Here is an 18,475-nt window from a genome sequence, read left to right on the forward strand (position 1 = left end):
CTGAGACTCAAGACTGGCAGCGCCTGCTCTATGGCATTCTGTAGCCTCTGCCCCGGCTAGGCGAGTGCTCCTGGGCTGGCTCTGAAGTGCAGTCCCAGTGATCTTCTCCTGTCCGAAAGCAAGCCCCACATGTCATGCCCATGCAGTCACTTGTCTGTGGCTAACACTGGTGGGTTTCTGTTAAATGCCATCCTTCAGTGAGTTGATTTCCATACAGCAAATGAAAGAAGATACCACGTAATCCAGCTAAGCAAGCCTCTTCCTTTCCAGATGACAGGGAGGTTTTTTACACTGCTGAATCTTGCAAATGAAGTCTTCAGGGAAATGATCAACAGCATGAGACAGGGAAGCTTGCAGAGTGATTGCTGCTTACAGAAGGAGAAGCGGTGTCTGCATCTGTAGGCTCAGCTTAGTGGCAAATTATGATCTATTGGAGGGAGGAAAGCAAAGCAGCCAGGATAACCCAGCTGAGGTGGTTGTTTTTTAACAAGTTTCTTTTTCTGTTTACAGTAGCACATAATAGACTTTCTTCACATGGAGCCCTGTGGGTGCCACTCATTAGCCATTGCTCATATCCTTTCCTCTGAGGTGGCCCCCGAGTACGGGGCAGGCAGGCTGGTGCCAGGCTCACTGGACATCTCTCATTTGGGGCTGTTTGGATGAACCTTGGGGCAGGTGGCTCTTGAGCCTCTTGCACTGCCTGTGGGAGCTGCACGTTCGTCTTACACCTCTGTTTCTCTGTGTGTACTGTTAGAAAGTCCCTGCGTTATGTGGCATCTTCCTCCCACATTGCTTAACTGCCCGGAGATGCTCAGTTAGCCTGATCTGCAGTCTACAGGTCTCTGGATATGAGGCTGTGGGGAGAGAGTGAGACTGTGGCTCTCTCTAACAACATGAAGGAGGTTTTCTGAAAAAAGCCAACTGCAGCCTTGTGCTAGCACCCCTACCCCAGGTGGGATGAAAGGGGCCCCACTGCTTTGGGGACTGGTATGTGAAGGGAGATTTCTATTTGTGCCAGCAAGTGGTCATGCAGCTGAGAAGAGGGGAATTGCTGTTTCTCACTGCCCTGGTCTGAAAGAAACTCCTTCTACTATGGAGAATCCTGAGCACACAATCCCTGTGGAAGCAGGGGAGGCAGGAAGCAACAGCATGTTCAAGCTCCTCCTGACCAGCCTAGTCTATTAAAGAGAAGCTCATGCTGTTTTCCTGCTGGCACTGGTGTGAATTATAGTGTAGACAGACCTGTTGTCCTTCACTGGAGTTTGTGTCTGGGTAACATTTTCAAAGCTGCAGCATTACTGGGAAAAATAGGTCAGAAGTATCATCATGAAAAGAGGGAGGATTCCTCCTCCAATCTAAGCAGAGCACAGAACGAGGCACTTGCGTAGCTAATAGAGAGTCAACCTGATGGATAGCATCCTATCCAGGGACTGTTCAGGGCTATGATTATAGAGATAACCAGCAAATTTGGCTTGCTCACTTAGACCACTGCTCCCTACATCTGTGCACTGCTTAATGCAACAAACCTCAGTCTGAGTTGTTAGAGCTAAGGAAAGTGTGTTCCTGCTGCAATACAGGTAATTTTTTTAATGTAAAATAGCCCTACAGTCCCCTTTTCAAAAATCCTTTGTCTTTTTCCCTATAGGAAGAGTGCCAAAACTACGTCCGAGTGCTGATTGTTTATGGCAAGAAAGTTTTTACCTGTGGCACCAATGCCTTTTCACCAGTGTGTTCCAGTCGACAGGTCTGTTTTGCCTCTTTCACAGTGATGGAGAGGGCTGGATGCATGCTTTAGGGAAGCATTTGGCAAGGCATCATGGTTGCAGAGAATATGTTCCAATACGTTCAGCTGATCTAAAATTATTTTGGTTTTCTTCTGTGAGCCCCTTTGGGCTGCTTTGGGGCAGTGGGTGTATCTGCAGGTGGGGAGCAAAAAACTCGTGTTATGGGTGAGCTGGATCTGGACAAAGTGCTGGTTACGTAAACCTTGGTATCCTGCTGAAAATGGGCAATATAGACAAGCTTTGCTGTGAGTACCCCCTGAGCTGAATACTTAAATGTTTCCTTAAAATAAATGGCAAAACTCCCTTTGGCTTCAAGGAAGGCAGGAGCAGGTCCAGAGCAATGTTTACTTTTGTATTTTTTCAATATCAGTATGCATTCAGGTGGTGTCTGTGGAAGATTAGAAGCCTGTGCTGGCAGCAGGAGCACCTGATCACACGGAGTGGGTTGGGGCCTACAGGCTTTATTGGCTATGGAATTACCCTTCTTACAAAGCAATGGGATTAGTGGGGCTCAGACACAACTTCTTACATTGGCAAACGATGTATGTAAAGATCAATTTACAGTCATCGTTGACATTACATTCATACTATGTTGGCAAACGATGGATGTAAAAGATCAATTTACAGTCATCACTGACATTATATTCTTATAGCTGCCTGTTTTTTTAAAATCAGGGGTTTGCTTCTAGGTGCTTATGGATAAACAGAATTCTCTATATGAGTAAGAAAGCCAGATGCTCTTTAAATTCTCTTCTCTCCTTTTAAATACAGGTAGGAAATCTTAGCAAAATCATCGACAGAATTAATGGAGTGGCTCGGTGCCCATACGACCCTCGGCATAACTCGACAGCTGTGATTACATCACGAGGAGAACTCTATGCTGCAACTGTAATTGATTTCTCTGGTCGGGATCCTGCTATTTACCGCAGTCTTGGAAATGTTCCTCCACTTAGGACAGCACAATACAACTCCAAATGGCTTAATGGTAAAGTCATGTGAATCATATCTGAGCAAGAGGTGTATTAGAGTCAGCTTGACAGGCTTGTAAATCTTCTCTCTGTTTTGATATTGAGATCCAGAGTTACGATGGGGAAGGGCTTCTGGTGCAATAATCAATGCAGCCCAGAAGACATTTAAAAATAGCCTGGAAGTAATTCAGAAAGGTTGATTTAGAATAGAGAGAGTAGGTCTTACAGGCTCCTTAACATGTATATGGGTCTCTGTCTTGTGAGATGACCAAATACATCATTTTAACAAGAAAAATACTCAGAGATTTGAAGATCAAAACGAACTCAAAGCATCACATCATATTGTTGACCCAGTTCTGCACAGTGTTAAGCACCCACTACTTTTCCACTGCCGCAGCTGAAAGTGGTTGGTTTCAGTGCAAGATCAGTCCAAAAATGAGAAATTTGAGAGCACATTCTGTTCCATGTGAACCTATGCTGTTGTGGATTTATAGTTATTAAAATCAGCTGTTACCCCAGTGTGATAATACCCTTCATCAAGCAAGCTATAGAATTTCAACCAGCAATATCTGCACTGAGTTCACACCTTCTGACTGGGGCAAAGCACATCTTGTCTGTGCAGACTGTAGGGATGGAGACCCCAGTATCCCCTCTCTATCCTTTGACCCAGGTGAGTTGACAGGATATTCAGAATCTGTCTGTTGGATTTCAGGACCTTTCAATCAAAGATAAGAGCAGTGGGACTGTGAACTCTCTGCAGCTTAACGAGGCTGAAGTAGGCTTCTGCAGGCATACTGAAGTCAGTATGGAGATCGGAGTTTTAGATGAAGGATGTTGTCAGGCCAGATTCTGAATTAGAACCAAGAAGCAGCATAACCCATATATTCGTTAGGAATATGTGCCTCTTGTCTGCGCATGAATGAAGAATTCAGAAGGAAGCCACATTGGAACAGGGGAGTTAAAGGAAAGACAAACAGAAGCACAGTTTCTAGTCTGTGTTTGGAAAAACTAACATGACTCTTGGATTTATACCCTTGTGCAGCATTGGTAACATTGGAGTAATTTCATCATGTTCTGTCCACTTTTCAACAAGAAACAGAAAACTTGAAGAGGAAGATGATTCAGAGAAGAGCCATGTGGTGACTTGAAGCTTGCAAAGCCTGCCTCACAGTGAGAAACTTAAGGAGCTCAATTTATTTATCTTTCTGAAAAGGAGATAAAAGGTGTTTTGCTCATGTTGTGGAAGTACTTACCTCAAGAGAAGATTTCTGGCAGGATAAAGTTCTTTAATCTAGCAGACAAGTCATGACAAGAGCCTGTGATTGGAAGCTGAAACCAGAAAATGTCAAATGGAAAAAGAAGTACAGGTTGCAGCTGGGGCAGTCTTTAGTCATTTGAACAAGTCACTGAGGAAAGTGATGGATGTAAAGCAATGTGACATCGTCCAGTAGGATCAGATCTCCTTTGAAAGATGTGGTCCAATTCACCTGTTAGTCACAGGATCCGATGGTGGAATTACAGGGTGAAATTCTCTGGTGTGTGTTAGATAGAAGGTCACATGGTGATCACAACAGTCCCTTTAAGGTTCACTGTTTGTTTGAAGAAGTTTGATGAGAGATGCTTTGCAGTGCCCTCCCCTCTGTACCATCATCTGCCTCCCAAACCTGCCTTGCAGCAGCACTAGCCTGCCTTCCTCTGCCTCTGTCATAGCTCTGTTCTCCTTTCACTCCTGGGCTGCAGCATTAAAGGAATTCTGTACTTTCCTTTTTTCTTCTTCCTTTGAGCATTGCTCAGAAATGAACATTAAAAAAGCACCCTATAAAACCAACAGGGGTTTTTTTGTTTAGTCAAATATTCATTGGCTGATCTTTTCCTTTTGCCAAAGAAACTGTTGAGATAAAAGACTGTATACTTTAAAGCTTTGTAAAATACCCAATTAAAGTACTCACTACAAAACCAATTCCACGTTCTTTCCAATTCTTGTGAAAATAATAACAATAATTCTAGGACAAAAATAATTAAGGAGAGCTTGTTTTCAATACTGTCGGTCTGTGGCACAGTTTTGTTTTATGGACATAAGATAATCTTTTGTGCCTAGAAACTGGAAAGGCTTTGTGATAGAAGCCAGATGTGATTGTGCTGGGAGAACAGGTTGAATGTTTCAGTGAGCAATCTAGAGAATCCAGTGGATGCACACAGCATATTTAACACATTGGAAGGTGCACTTCAGAAGTGAAGGAACCCAATGGGAAGGCTTAAGCTTTGTGTTGTAAAATGAGTATAGGTACAGAGAATAGTCATGCATATGCAAAGCACTGAACACTGAAATCAGTAGCAACTTTGCCAATAAAGTTGGGAAACAATGAGGTCTTTCCAAGATCTGAAGTATGGAACTAGAGCTGTATCCCCATACATCATCATTTCCATCTGCTTTTTTTATGTCCTCTGCTGACTCCAAACTCCCTCTGGTCCCAGCTTTGACAGCCTGCATAAAGGGAGCTGGTGGCACAATGCATTGAGCAGGTCAGTGAGCACGGATTGATTTCTGACTGGTATAAATCTTTTCAAATGTTGGGTTTGGATTTTTTTTTCAGAGCCTAACTTTATTGCTGCCTACGACATTGGTTTGTTCACCTACTTCTTCTTCCGTGAGAATGCAGTAGAACACGACTGTGGGAAAACAGTTTATTCTCGTGTGGCGAGGGTTTGCAAAAATGACATCGGAGGAAGATTTTTGCTGGAGGACACATGGACAACTTTCATGAAGGCCAGGCTGAACTGCTCCCGTGCTGGAGAAATCCCTTTCTATTATAATGAACTGCAAAGCACCTTCTACCTTCCTGAGCAAGATCTGATCTATGGTGTCTTCACTACTAATGTGTAAGTTGCACTTGTTTTACTGCCCTTCTTCTATTCCCAGCAGTCTGAGACTGACAATGTCCTGATTTCTCAGATACTCTGAGTAATCATTTTTGAAAGATCCTTTGGTTAACTTGAGGGAATAGATAGGTCTGTGTTATCCATCATGGGAACATAGCCTATAGAACAATGTTTTTTATCCGTGGTTCATAGATTCCTGGAGTCCGTAAAAGGTGATTGTGCAGTTCTAGGGTAACTTAATTTGATATAAACCGGGGCTGTGACAGGCTTCTGACTTTTTGTAGTAGCAATGCTGCTTGTGTAGTTTAGAGACCTGGTCTAAAAATGACCCAACAGAAAAACGTAATTATGTTTCAGCCAGGCTAACTGTTGGGACAATCTGACACAGTTGTATGAAGATTGGGCCTGGCCATGAGGTGGACAGGTGCATGTGCTTGAGAGAGGAGGACTGGAGGGAGGAGAATGAGGCAGCTGGGATCACAACAGCCTAGACTGAAATCAGCAAATTGCTGTTGAACAACACTTTATAGTAACAAGATCATGTGGGGTACACAGCATTTGACATTTCCCAGGGGCACTGTACCTCTGCTAGAGATTGTTTCAGGTCCACAAATCAAAAGCAGTGTTAAACTCTGAGAGGAAGGTATGATTTCTGAAACTTCATAATCACCTCTTCTTGGCTTGATATTGAAAAAACTTGTAATTGGAATGATTTAGTGTAGCTGTGAAAGCACAAAGGAGGAGTTAATTAAAAAACATATTAAAAAACTCATAATGTATATTTTTAAGTCAGGAAAACTCAAATAACTTTTTCTCTGAAGCCCAAGGCTAGGATGATAAGTTTCAAGCTACAGCCGGTCTGCATGGTATTGACTTCCAATAATAGGTGTTCTCCAGGGAGGTGTTACCCTGATGTGTAAACTAGCAAATGAAAGTCTGAGTTAGTTGCTCTGCACGACAAGCACTCTAAGTACCTTCCTCGTGCTGCATAGCCAACTTCTTTGGGGGTTTTGCGTGCAGTGCAGTACTGTTCAATGTGAATAAGGGTCTGTTTCCAAGAAGCCCACAGCAAACCAAAGTGAAGCCCCACTGAAGTACAGGCCTTCCTATTTTAATGTGTCAGTTGCTGGTGTGACAGGGCTTGAACTTCAGCCCTTGAACTCACAAAGCATCAGCCCCAACTTCTTGAGCTAAAACATTGTTGGGAATTTCACTGTGAGAGTCAACAGAGCCTGAATGTTATTCCCACCCTGTAAACACTTACCTCCTCTGCCAGGAAGCAGGTAAGTGTTTGGCCACCCTCATCCATCTTCCATGTTTTGCTTCTGCGCTACCATTGCCAGTGTCAGCCAAAAGTGTGTCAGTGGAGCAGCAACTACAAAAAATAAACATGGCTGAGCACTGCACCTTGATTGTGGACTTTGGGGAAAATCTGTCCTGGGTTTGAAAGTAGCACGAGTTGTTCTCTAAAAACATTTAGAGAATGTTAACCAAACATCCTGAACATTAAGAGGAAACCTTACTACTGCTTTGGGCATTTGAGATTATACTGAGTTTGGGGTTTGTTTGTTTGTTTGTTTGTGGGTTTTTTTCAATCAGAGAGGACTTCTATGCCCATAGTAATAATGTTTTAACTGTCCATTTTTCCATTCATCCAGCCAAGAACAGAAGTAGGAAATGAGAAAATTATTAGTATCTGTATTATATTTATCAAATCAGTACAACTAGTTTTTGGACTATTAGGGGGGAGACATAGGCTGGCTGTGGTTGGAATACTTCTCTTCTGCTGTGTCTATCTCCCAGGTTTAATGTGAGATGTAATGAGTGTTACCTGTCTCCTTTGGGTTACATTTAAGTCACTTTTCATACATTAGGGATGTACATTCTCTCTTGTATCTTCTGAGGACAATATAATATGTAACATTTGTGTAATTGAAAAAATAAGTTATTGATAATAGCTGAAGTTAGGTCAAGCAGCGTTTTGGGTCTACAATATGATGTTCTTTTGAGAGTTCAAAGAGAAAATGTTGCAATTTTTCATCCGACTAGAGAAATAATTGTAACTATTCTTTTAACTTCCCCTGGGACTTATATCCTGCTGCATGAGCTCTGCATACCAAAGAGGGTTGCTATGTGCTCCTGTCTGAGTTTCTTTATAATAAAACACCAGTGCATCACAAAACTTTGATTTTTTTTTTCTTTTTTTTTTTTTTTTTTTTTTTTTTTTTTGTTCTGAAAGGTATTTTTATTTTGAAAAGGCATGTTTAATGCATTTAGGGTCATCTTATAACAAAGGGGTATTAGTGGTTGTGGTAACACTCACATACAGACCTATTGTTTCATGTTATGTTATACCCAGCTGAATCAGTGGGAAAGAGAGCTTTTTGGGGAAGCTGCTGATGAAATATTTAAGATATTTTTATTAAAATTTTTCTGGGAGGTAGTAAAGACAATGTTAAAATCTCTTTGTGCTTAACTTTCTCTCTAAACCACCTAGTTAATCACAGGATGTAGGAGGTGGGAATAAAAGAGACTGCACCTCTCACCAGGACAACAGAGGAGCCAGCTGCACAAGTTGATGTCACTGACTTGAGACTGGGATCAAGCTTCTCATAGTGAGGGATGGGAAATATGCCAGGCCACAGATGGAAAGGAAAACAGGCCACAGATCTAATGGAAAGCCTCTTTCCTTTCTCCAGTCTAGCAAAGGGAAAGGGCTAAACTATGGAGTCCTTAGCAGGGCCCTAAAAATATAGTTTAAAAATATCTATTTTTGTTAAACTAGTGGGGTTATATTCTTTCTCTTCCTTTTTCATTTCTTTCTCATTCTCTCTTTTTTTTCCCATGTGTCCCTCAAGGCATTTACTTGTCATCCATCATTAGCTTTGCCTTAAGAGCTGCCGTCTGTGAGCATGCACTGCGTCAGCGGTGTTCAGACAAAAGTGGAGAAAGGTTTGCCTGGTGTTGCTTTGACATGTTCAAAGTGAGCTACTCCATCACTCCGGGGATGTAAGAGACAGGGGCAGGAGCAGAGAATGAGAAGACAAAGCAGAAAGCTCTTCTTGATGTTGTATTGCTTGGAAGAAATATACTGTGAAAGAATCTGCTCTTCTGCTTTCCAGCCTGGGATTGTGGAGCAAGGCTTTTTCTTTTTTGTGCAAGAGAGTGTAATTATTGGTTTAGTTTAAAAAATGTGTTCTTTTCAGAGAATTCAAATTGCTTTAATTAGCAGAAAGATACATACAGCAGAGCTTGGGTTATTTAAAAGGCACTGTGACAAGTCAGTCTCTTGTGCTAGCCCTATTTTTAGTTTTATTCGGATATCTTTTTCTCTAAATGTTGTTCTTTTCTTTAAAAAAAAAAAAAGAAAGAAGGAAAAGAAAAAGCAAAAAAAGAAGCAGGAGGGAAGGGGAGAGCAGGGAGCAGTTTTGAATTTTGGGTTACCATATAGCAGAGGTCCCTGTTTGGGCCAGCTTCCCTGAGGTGCCCTCACCATCTGGGAAGAAACCTCTGACCCTCTTGGGGCAAAAAGAGCTGAGCCTGCTCAGGACCTTCCAGAAATGGATCTCCATGGCTGAAATGGAACAGCAAAGGCCAGCTGATCTGTGTGTGAGTCTAACCAGGCAGCAGAGCATCCCTAAAACAAATTCCCTTCCAGAGAGTCCTTTCTACAGCAGCATTTCCCTAGCCATGCTTCCCCTGGCTAGTGCGTGCATGGTGAACCGTCTGCCTGAGGCAGATGCTGTTCCCAGCTGGGAACACAAAGAAGTGAACTGTGATCATTGAAAACACGTATTAGCAAGATCATTTTGCGTGCTGAGCTGCTGTAACAACCAGCCTGGTTCGCAGTGTCACCCTTTCCCTTCCCTTGCATGCATGTGCATATTTTATTTATATGTATGATGTTATATATATATATAATATTTGGGGATATATTTTATAGCTGAAGATTTCTGCAGCACGAAAAAAAATTCACCTAGAGAAACACCAAGAGATTAAAAACCAGGTTGTTTGTAATCAATAAAGATAGATGAGTTGTTAAAAAAGAATAAAAATACAAAAGACACAAATAACCCATGCAAATTAAACTGTATTCACCTTTCTTGTCCGAACTGCTTCCATGGCTCTTAAATCACAGACATTTTAAAACCAAGCTTAAAATTCATTCTCAAAATTGTCATGCAACTCATCTACATTTTATCATTTATTTATTTATTTTTACTCCCTATGAGATAGGTATCACGGTACATCTACCTAGCAATTTGCATGTATTTTATTTGAGTGGAGCCTGATGTCTGTTATGATGAAAATGCCAATGTTCTAATGATTAAATTGATTTTTTTCTTCCCTTTTCCAGAAACAGCATAGCTGCCTCAGCAGTGTGTGCCTTCAATTTGAGTGCCATTACTCAGGCATTTAATGGCCCTTTCCGCTACCAAGAAAACCCAAGATCAGCCTGGCTGCCAACGTTAAACCCCATCCCTAATTTCCAGGTATTGCTGCTGCCCTTCAGCTTACTCCAGTCCCTTTTACATTCTGTCACTCCAATGGGTTCATTTGTGAACATTGGTCCAGGTAGAGCCATGGTGCAGATAAATTGTATTTCTCCACATTTATGAGTGTTTTAGTCTCTGGAAAGCCTTGCCACATGTTATTGAGACTGTGGGATTTGTGGCAAAAATGGAATGGCTTTACCAATAAGAAGAATGTTCAGACTTCTTATAATAATTAATAATTTAAATCTCTGTTATGCTCATCACTGACACTTAAACTCTGCGAATGTGATCCTCACAAGGGGATATAGAGGCATGTCCCCGCCGAAACTGGGAAGGATTGAAAGCTGAAGCTGGACAAACTAGAATGGAGACAACCTATATTTTTAAACAAGAAAGCTAATTAAACATTGTTGCTGTGTTTTGATGTGATGAATTTTCCATCACTTGATAGGGCCCCTAAGGCTAACAGTGTTTCAGTGCAAGATGGATGTCTTTCCAAGACACAGTAGCCAGAAGTTTTGGACACGTTGCAGCAGTAACTGCTGGAGGAGGGCACATGAGGATGGTCACAGATGTTCTGTCTCACCTTAAAAATCTTTAGTTTTATGAATGAGCAGCTTTCCAGGATTATCAATTAATGCCAATTTGAAAATTATAGAACAACTTCAGTTGCTTTATGTACACATTCGGGCAGTGAGGTGCAGATTATGCATGTGACAGCCCCACTGAACCCAAGTCTTCTGAAGCATGAGCCGATTTTACAGCTGAGTCCCTTCCTGCTTGGGAAATCCTGGGGAGGATGGGCTTGTCTTTCTGTCCTCACTTCCCCATGGTGGATCCTTTCATCCCGATTGTGTGAACTGGCTCTCCTTTATGATGGCAAAGGTGCTGAGGCTGCCTGCAAATGCCATCTGCCTTCAAGCTGGTGATGCCAGGGACCTTCCAAAAAGGACTCCGCAGTCATCTGAAATCACAGCGAGAGCAGATGGGAGACAGGTCCACAGTGCAAGCAGGGACATGCTTGGGTTCCTGCTGAGGATCCTGATTTCTCCCCCTGAATACCCTCATAGCATCTGAGTGGGGGCTTCTTCCTGTACAAGGTGGAACAGGTTTGGGCTCTCAATCACCCCTCAGCTTGGTGCACTCAAAACCAAGAAACAAAGCTTTGCTGAAGGCCCAGCTATGCCAAACATGGCCAGGCTTTCTCCTTTTTTTAAATTTTTTTTCTTTTTTTTTTTCTTTTAAAGAGAATATTAATGTTGACTAAGAACTGAGAATCAAGACTTTCTGTCCCTTGTGGGGCTAACCCAGGAGGAACAGAAAAGGGCTTTGGAAAGCATTTCCATGTAGCAAAAAGTATCAGATAAAATGTGGAGTGCAAAGATTGCAGCAGCAACATGAAAGAAGAGGGTCAGAGGAAAATAAGCGAAGGAAAAGGAGGTATGTGGCGGACAAAAGGAAGATTGCAAGAAGAGATTAAGATCTTTTTCAAGTACAGGAGGAACAAGAGGTCAGTGAAGGGTCTTCAGGAGATGACAAGGGTAATTTAGTGACAGAAGAGGCAGATATCGAAAAAAAAATTAAATTAATTTTTTTGCCTCAGTGTTCACAAAGGAAGATGAGGGAAGAATGCCAGAGTATTTTTTTTTTTTTCTTGCAAAAGAGGAAGGAGAAATACCGAAGGATACAGAGGATCAGGGCTATGCAGATAATCAGGATATTAGAACAAAACAAAATAAAACCAAACCAGAGGGATGCTGTGTCAGCACACAGGCTGCCAATAGACCAAAAGGATTATCTGTGACTTGATGAGAACAGAAAACAAGGCCAACAATGGCATTCCTGCCATTGAGACTACTCCTTCAGTGATGTTCTAGAAAGGAGAGTAAGTGGGGAGAAGAGCATCCAAAGCAAGACAGTAGTGTAAACCAGAAGTATTGAATAGGGCAGAAGAGTGATTTAAAAACTCTTTAGAATGTGGGATGAGTCATGAGCTAAAAGAATTGCAATAGAAAAAAACATTAAAACCCACTTGAGGACACACCAGAACCCCACTGATGTTTCCTTAGTCTGGCTACTCAGGAAGATGTTTAAATTGATAAGAAAGTGACCATGTTCATACGTGGTGGGAATTAGTATCACCCTGTTCACCTGGTTAACACAAGCTCCAAAATATTGTAGGGCTTAGTACACCAGCCATTAGGATCCATATTTATTCTGTAAATGTGAGCTGAATTTTTGTCAACTCATTTTAGCACATTGGTAAGAGAAGCTTTGCATGGTGCACCTGAGAAAGGTAGCCACACTGCAGAGCTGCTTTGATGCATATCAAGAGTATGCACATGGGATATTTGTACACTGTAGCTGGAGTACTGTAAATCAACGTCCTAATATGCTGTATACTAACTTCTCTTCCAAAACACCTGGACCCAAAATGAAGAAAAAGAAATCTGTGGGGTTTTTTGTTTAACGAAATTACTCAGGTATGAGCTTAGTGAGAAGTGAATTTGTCCATGAACTGAGTATGGGAGTTGGCAAGATTTCTAGTTATACCACTGACTCCCATGGCCTAGAGCAAGATAAATAACCACTCATCCATCTGTCTTCTGGAGTAATAAGTCATCTGCCCACCATGCATGACATGGTGGGGAAGAGTGAAGATCCAGCCCTGGCTACTGACATGGATCACAAAACTGCATGGAGAGTATAATCTTGCATTGGCTTTTGAAAATTCTAGAGATAAGTGTGAGATAGATAGAAACTCAGGCTTTAAAACGCGCTATCCACCTGATAGGACTTACGATGGTGTTTAAAAGACATGACATGAGCTCTCTTCTTCCCCCCTATTCTGAATGGACAAGGGCATTGAGTCCTATTTCAGTACACTTCTTGGTGCTTGCAGATGTATGGAAATGTCTTGATCTGCCATTCACAATGAGCATTGAAGAGCTGCATGTGGGAAGGGGGGAGCTAGTGGCTAACCTGCCTTGCTTCACATTAAACCAGAGGGGTCTATTCAGATGGCAGCACATCAGAGAAAAGCATTGTGGTGAGTTGGGTTCTTTGATACAAAACCAACCCATTTGTCAGGGTTTTTAACCTCCAGGTTTTGTGCATTGTACAGACTGAGGTGCCAGGTAGACCCTGAAGATTATTTGAAATACTTCAAGGATTTATCACCACAAAAACTTTCCTCTGCTGGCTTTAAATCTTTCTACAGCTAGTCTTAACTCTTTCTTTTTCTCCTTGGTTTGTTAATGCCTTTACCCTTCTGGTTTGCTGGCTGCAGAGTATTCCAGGGGAATGAAACACCACATTGCTGGTCAGTGGACCTGCTGTGAGAAACATTTTTAAAGAGTGGGCTACAGGCCAAAGCTAAGCTAAGGACCTGTGATAAGGCTGAGAGCCTGATCCTGTGACCCTCACACAGACCCACCTTCCCAGGAAATCAACAGGACATGGGTTTCCAGAAGAATTTCAGGGTTTGGTCTTGGGCTGCTGGAGTGGGGAGAAAATGCAGGTGCTGAAGTTCAATCTTCCATGTTTAGTGTGGGACGCTGAACGATGACAGCCCTAACGAGAACCTGACGGAGAGAGTTCTGCAGGATGCGCAGCGCTTATTCCTGATGAATGATGTCGTGCAGCCAGTGACTGTAGATCCGTATGTGACTCAGGACAGCATTCGATTTTCCAAACTGGTGGTTGATATTGTTCAGGGGAAGGATACTCTCTACCATGTGATGTATATTGGAACAGGTAAGAGCATCAGGGCTTAAGAAAGTTCCCTCCACTTGCTCGTAGACCTAGCAGCCCTGGGAGTCCAGTTTTGATGCTATTATACAGTTGTCTTTCAATATCATTTTGACACAAGATTGTGTGGAAGTTAGTTTGCCTAAGTAAATTAAAAGCAGGATGGAGGACTTGAGGCAGAGTCCCAAGTAAACAGACCATAAATCTACATTGTAGTTAAAAACAACAATAGCATTTTCCTCCCTTTTATAAAAGCATGTTTCAACTAGTCAGGCTAATACATTACAGTGCGGAAGAGCAAAGGTTACTGCTCTGTGCTTATGCGCACGTAAGTTGCCTCTCTGTGCTATGACATACTCATCTCTAAATAAGCAATAATAATACTTAACCTCCAGGCTTGCCCAAGGTTTTAATTATGTCTTTCTTTGCACTTCTGTGTGCCTACTGGTGTATGACTCCCAGTGCTTTCAGGAATGGTCATGCATTGAAATGTAATGCAAATGGGGAAGCTGAGGCAAGTCTCTTTTTGTGGTAGCTTAGGGAGCCAGTGGTAGCCTTACGTATATGATTTAGTCTCTTGATTTCTACTGCCATCTTCTAATTAGCAGGATACATTGCCTCTTCTGAAAAGAGTAGTTATCTTGGGTAAAGGAAAGATGCTGGAGAAGGACAAAGTGTTATAAATGGTTGTCTTAGCCCATATTCATACTAATGATAGAGATTAAATTAAATAGTTTGATTAATCAGAGCATATGGCCAGCCTCGTGGGTATAATGTTGTTACCCTCTATCGCAGAAGCTTTGGCTTTAGAATAAGATAGATTGCCTCCATAAGTGTTACTTTAATCTCACATCTGAATGCAGAGTCATTGCCTCATAATCATGTTACCACCTTCCAGGACTGTGTCATAATTTATCTAAATTTTACCACCACTTACTTCAAATGTGATCATTTTGGATGTCTTCTAGTAACATTCCCACTGTCCAGTCATGGGCATTGATTATGATGAGAAGAATGTACTTAAATGAAAATACGGCATGTTTCTGCCATTTTGATATCTTAATATTTTAAGTGAGGAGTCCCAGCTACAAAGCCTAAGAGAAAGCCAAGATACTTTCTGCCTCATGACATTTGTGTAGAAAGGTCCACTGCCATAACCTCGCCTCCTTATTCATATTTCCTTTCTGGCCCTGGTTAGAGGTGGCTGAAGAGTAAGCTCTGCAGGACCTGAAATATTTAAATCAGTCAAATGCTTCAGAGGAGACAGCCCTGCTCAGAGGCAGCCCTGAACACAAACCTAGTCCTGAAACAAAACGAGCCCAAACTTGGGCCTCAGTCTTGTGGCACACTTAAGGCCCTCCCAAGTGAAGGAAAAACATCTCATGGGAGCCAACCCCAGTACTATAAATTGCGGAGCTTTGGCACCAATACAGAAGTTACCGGGATAGAAAGATTAAGCTTCTGGAACAATTGGGGCTGACAGACTTCTTTGGGGTTTTAACGAAAAATAGTGTGGCTGCCCCCTTTTCCTCATCATGAATCTCACACAATTTATCAGATCTTTGAATTGTTTAGGTACTAGAGCACTGTGAACACAAACATGTATGTTTATTTATATGCACTGCTCATGCCATAACATCCCCTTGTCAAGCTGGCAAGATGGCTTCTTCCAGGAAGAGGCTCAATTAGATCCATGACCCATGCAGTCATTACTGAGGCCTCTGTGATTTCTAGCAGGGCTGCTGCATCCGTTGTCATTTGTCATGGCATCAGATCACACCGATCTGCGCCATAAACCAAAAGAAATACAGACTCAAGGCACCAGAAATGATCCCTGCTAACTCAGGTCACCTTGCTGTATAACTCACCGGTGACGGGACCAGACTCTTTTTCTGCCTCAGTGCTCCAACTGGGAAATATTTCCAGGTGCTCGCTTTCCAGATGGTTCACATCCTTCTGGGTTCCCATTAAAACACAGTCACAGGCAGTTTCTGTAATGTCTGAGAACTGCTGGGGATTGTAAAGATGTAGGAACTCTCTTTACCAATGGGCAGGAGGTGACCAAAACTAGGTTTAAAGCAGTTGTGTAAAGATGACAGTAATATTTTACTCTTTAGGCAGGTATGAAATGAAGTCAATGCCTCCAAGATTTACTTGTGCCTTGTTTCTTGTTCTGTTAGAGTATGGCACCATCTTGAAGGCCCTTTCTACCACTAACAGGAGCCTGAGGAGTTGTTATTTAGAGGAAATGCAGATCCTCCCTGATGGACAACGGGAAGCAATCAAGAGTCTCCAAATCCTGCACAGCGACAGGTCACTCTTTGTGGGCTTAAATAATGGAGTGCTAAAAATTCCTCTGGAGAGATGCTCCATGTACAGAACAGAAGGGTAAGCAAATTTACAGCTCTGATCTATTCCACTTCAGGTTAAAAAGAAAAGCACCAGGGAAACATCTTCCAGTCTGATTCGGTTTAGGAGGCTTTTTTTCATTACTACAAGACAAAAGACACTGTTGAAAGTGCATCTCCTGATAGATAAAATCATGACGGGAGCAATGAGAATGAGCAGTATTTTTTTTTTTTTCCTGTAAATATTAATTAGTCCTCATCAGAAATTAATTGTATGTTTACCAAAGAAGGGCTTGCAATACTACTTTTTTTTTTTTTTTTTTTAACTTGACATTTCAGTGTTGCTTTTATTAATTTCATGTGTTTTACTGGTGGTTCTTACTGGCAGTATGGCTGCAGGTTTCTGAATTTGGGTTGCGGCCAGCCTGTCCTGGCTTATCCAAGTGATCACCTCTCAAACGTCTTACGAGGCAGGCCTGGGCTGTGTGGCAACTTGTTATTGCTTTTGGAAACCAATAGCTCATGTCAACTGTGTGTGACAACTCTTACACCTGGATAGATTCTGTGCCTTGATTGTACCTTTTAAAGGAAGCAGGAAAAAATTTTTTTAAAATTGTCAGCCTTGGCTCCAGAGCAGTTTTCCACCCAAAAATGTGTGTAGTAGTTTTTTGCATTCCTCCATTTAAGCAGGTGAAAGAGTGTGATACCAACTGGTTGAGACATATACTCAAATAATATCCCTGAGTCTGTAGTGTGGTCTGCTGCGGGTAATTGCTTGTTTACATCTCATAAAAATACTTTTCCTTCTCCTCTCTTGCTTTTGCTTTCTTTGATGTGAGTTTTGTCTGAAACTGATACCCTCTGTGCTAGACGAGGAAGGATTTTGTTAGCAACATCTAAATGGTTTCCCTCTTTCATGGCCTACTGCAAGATGTCCCGGTTCTCTTGCCAAAAAAAACCTGGTATAGAAAATGTCACCATCATTTTATTTTCAGAAATAGAGTTTATCTGTCAGCTTGTACTAAATTAATGTCTGAGTATAAAAATGCCATCTCTGTCTATTTTCAGTGAACATCCTAATTGTCCCTTTCAGAAAATATAACTTGGGCATTACTGCAAGTTTGACACAGAATTGTTTAATGTGTGAAGGTTTAGTTGCTTATATAGACAGGCTGACACAAAAGTGTTTAGTAAGAGAAAGAGAGCCACAGCTGGAAAATGCCATCCTGTCCTCACAGCCCTTAAAAGCAGAGATTTAAAAAGGCAGGACATAACAGCTGTCCTCTCCAGGCTACCCTGGAGAGTTTCAGTTAGAGAATATTTATGTGGGTATGCACATCCAGTTTCAAAAGAAATGAGTCCTTCCTTTTCTTTCTTTTTCCTAATCTTGAGTTCAGCTTTCCAGTAATTTACAGATCATGTCCCAGTTTCAGCCTGCGTAAGTACTTTTCTGACACTTCCGTTAAAACTCAAACAGTGGAGTTTTGCTCAACTGCCTAAAAAAGGGACAAGCAGGGAAATAGCAGCAGTGGCTGGAGGGCAGCTGGGGGTACCTCACAGGAGCACCATCTATTTAGGACTTGAGGGCCGCAGGGCAGTCCCCTGCTAGTATAAGCTTATCCCAGCAAAACAAAAACCCAGCTCCAAAGAGGTTCCCTTGTCTGCCGGTGGCCACAAGCAGCCTTTATGCATTGTATGGCACTGAGTCCTGGCTGAAATTGCTGGGAAGCTTGTGTACCAATGCTGGTTTTTCGTAAAACAAGCTTTCTCAGGGCATTTTACAGTGAAATAAGGAAGTGGTCCAGCTCTTTGGGGGATGGAGGCTCAACCTCTGTCTCCACTGACTAGTTTCATGATACTTTTAAGCAATTTAAGGCAGCCACTGGGCAATACCAAAGTACACGAGATAGGGTCTCCTGACAGTATGGTGGGTGCATTTGTTAAGCGATGTGGGAGGTCAAAATTTGTTGAATTCTGGTGCTGGCCAGGTAGTGTACTTGTGTACATTGCAATGGATCCTTTGCCCCATGGCTGAGTCTTGTGGAGAGAATGTCCATTTGAAAAAAAGGTGGGAAAAAAGAAGAAAACTTAGGAAAGCCAAGGAAGGCCATTATTTATTTATTTGTGTAAAAGGTTGTTTGTGATATTATTTTTTAAGCTTAGCTTTTATTTTGGTAGGAAATTAATCAACTGCAAATTTTTCAGCTGCAAATGTTGGAACCCTTTTCCCCTTAGCATCCTGGCTATGT

General features: G+C 42.0%; 1 protein-coding gene across 6 annotated transcripts in view; it reads left to right on the forward strand.

Moving 5' to 3' along the window:
- SEMA5B (semaphorin 5B) overlaps nt 1-18,475 on the forward strand; it is a 277,489-nt gene that overhangs the window by 200,167 nt on the left and 58,847 nt on the right. For all 6 annotated transcript variants that reach the window (XM_030487800.1, XM_030487796.1, XM_030487799.1 and 3 more), the window contains exons 8-13: nt 1,646-1,744; nt 2,556-2,769; nt 5,347-5,632; nt 9,990-10,125; nt 13,677-13,884; nt 16,059-16,266. In XM_030487800.1, the coding sequence (XP_030343660.1) occupies nt 1,646-1,744; nt 2,556-2,769; nt 5,347-5,632; nt 9,990-10,125; nt 13,677-13,884; nt 16,059-16,266 (1,151 nt within the window). The remainder of the gene's footprint in view (nt 1-1,645; nt 1,745-2,555; nt 2,770-5,346; nt 5,633-9,989; nt 10,126-13,676; nt 13,885-16,058; nt 16,267-18,475) is intronic.

This window comes from Strigops habroptila, chromosome 5 (genome assembly GCF_004027225.2).
Source record: "Strigops habroptila isolate Jane chromosome 5, bStrHab1.2.pri, whole genome shotgun sequence".
Classification (NCBI taxonomy): Eukaryota; Metazoa; Chordata; class Aves; order Psittaciformes; family Psittacidae; genus Strigops; species Strigops habroptila.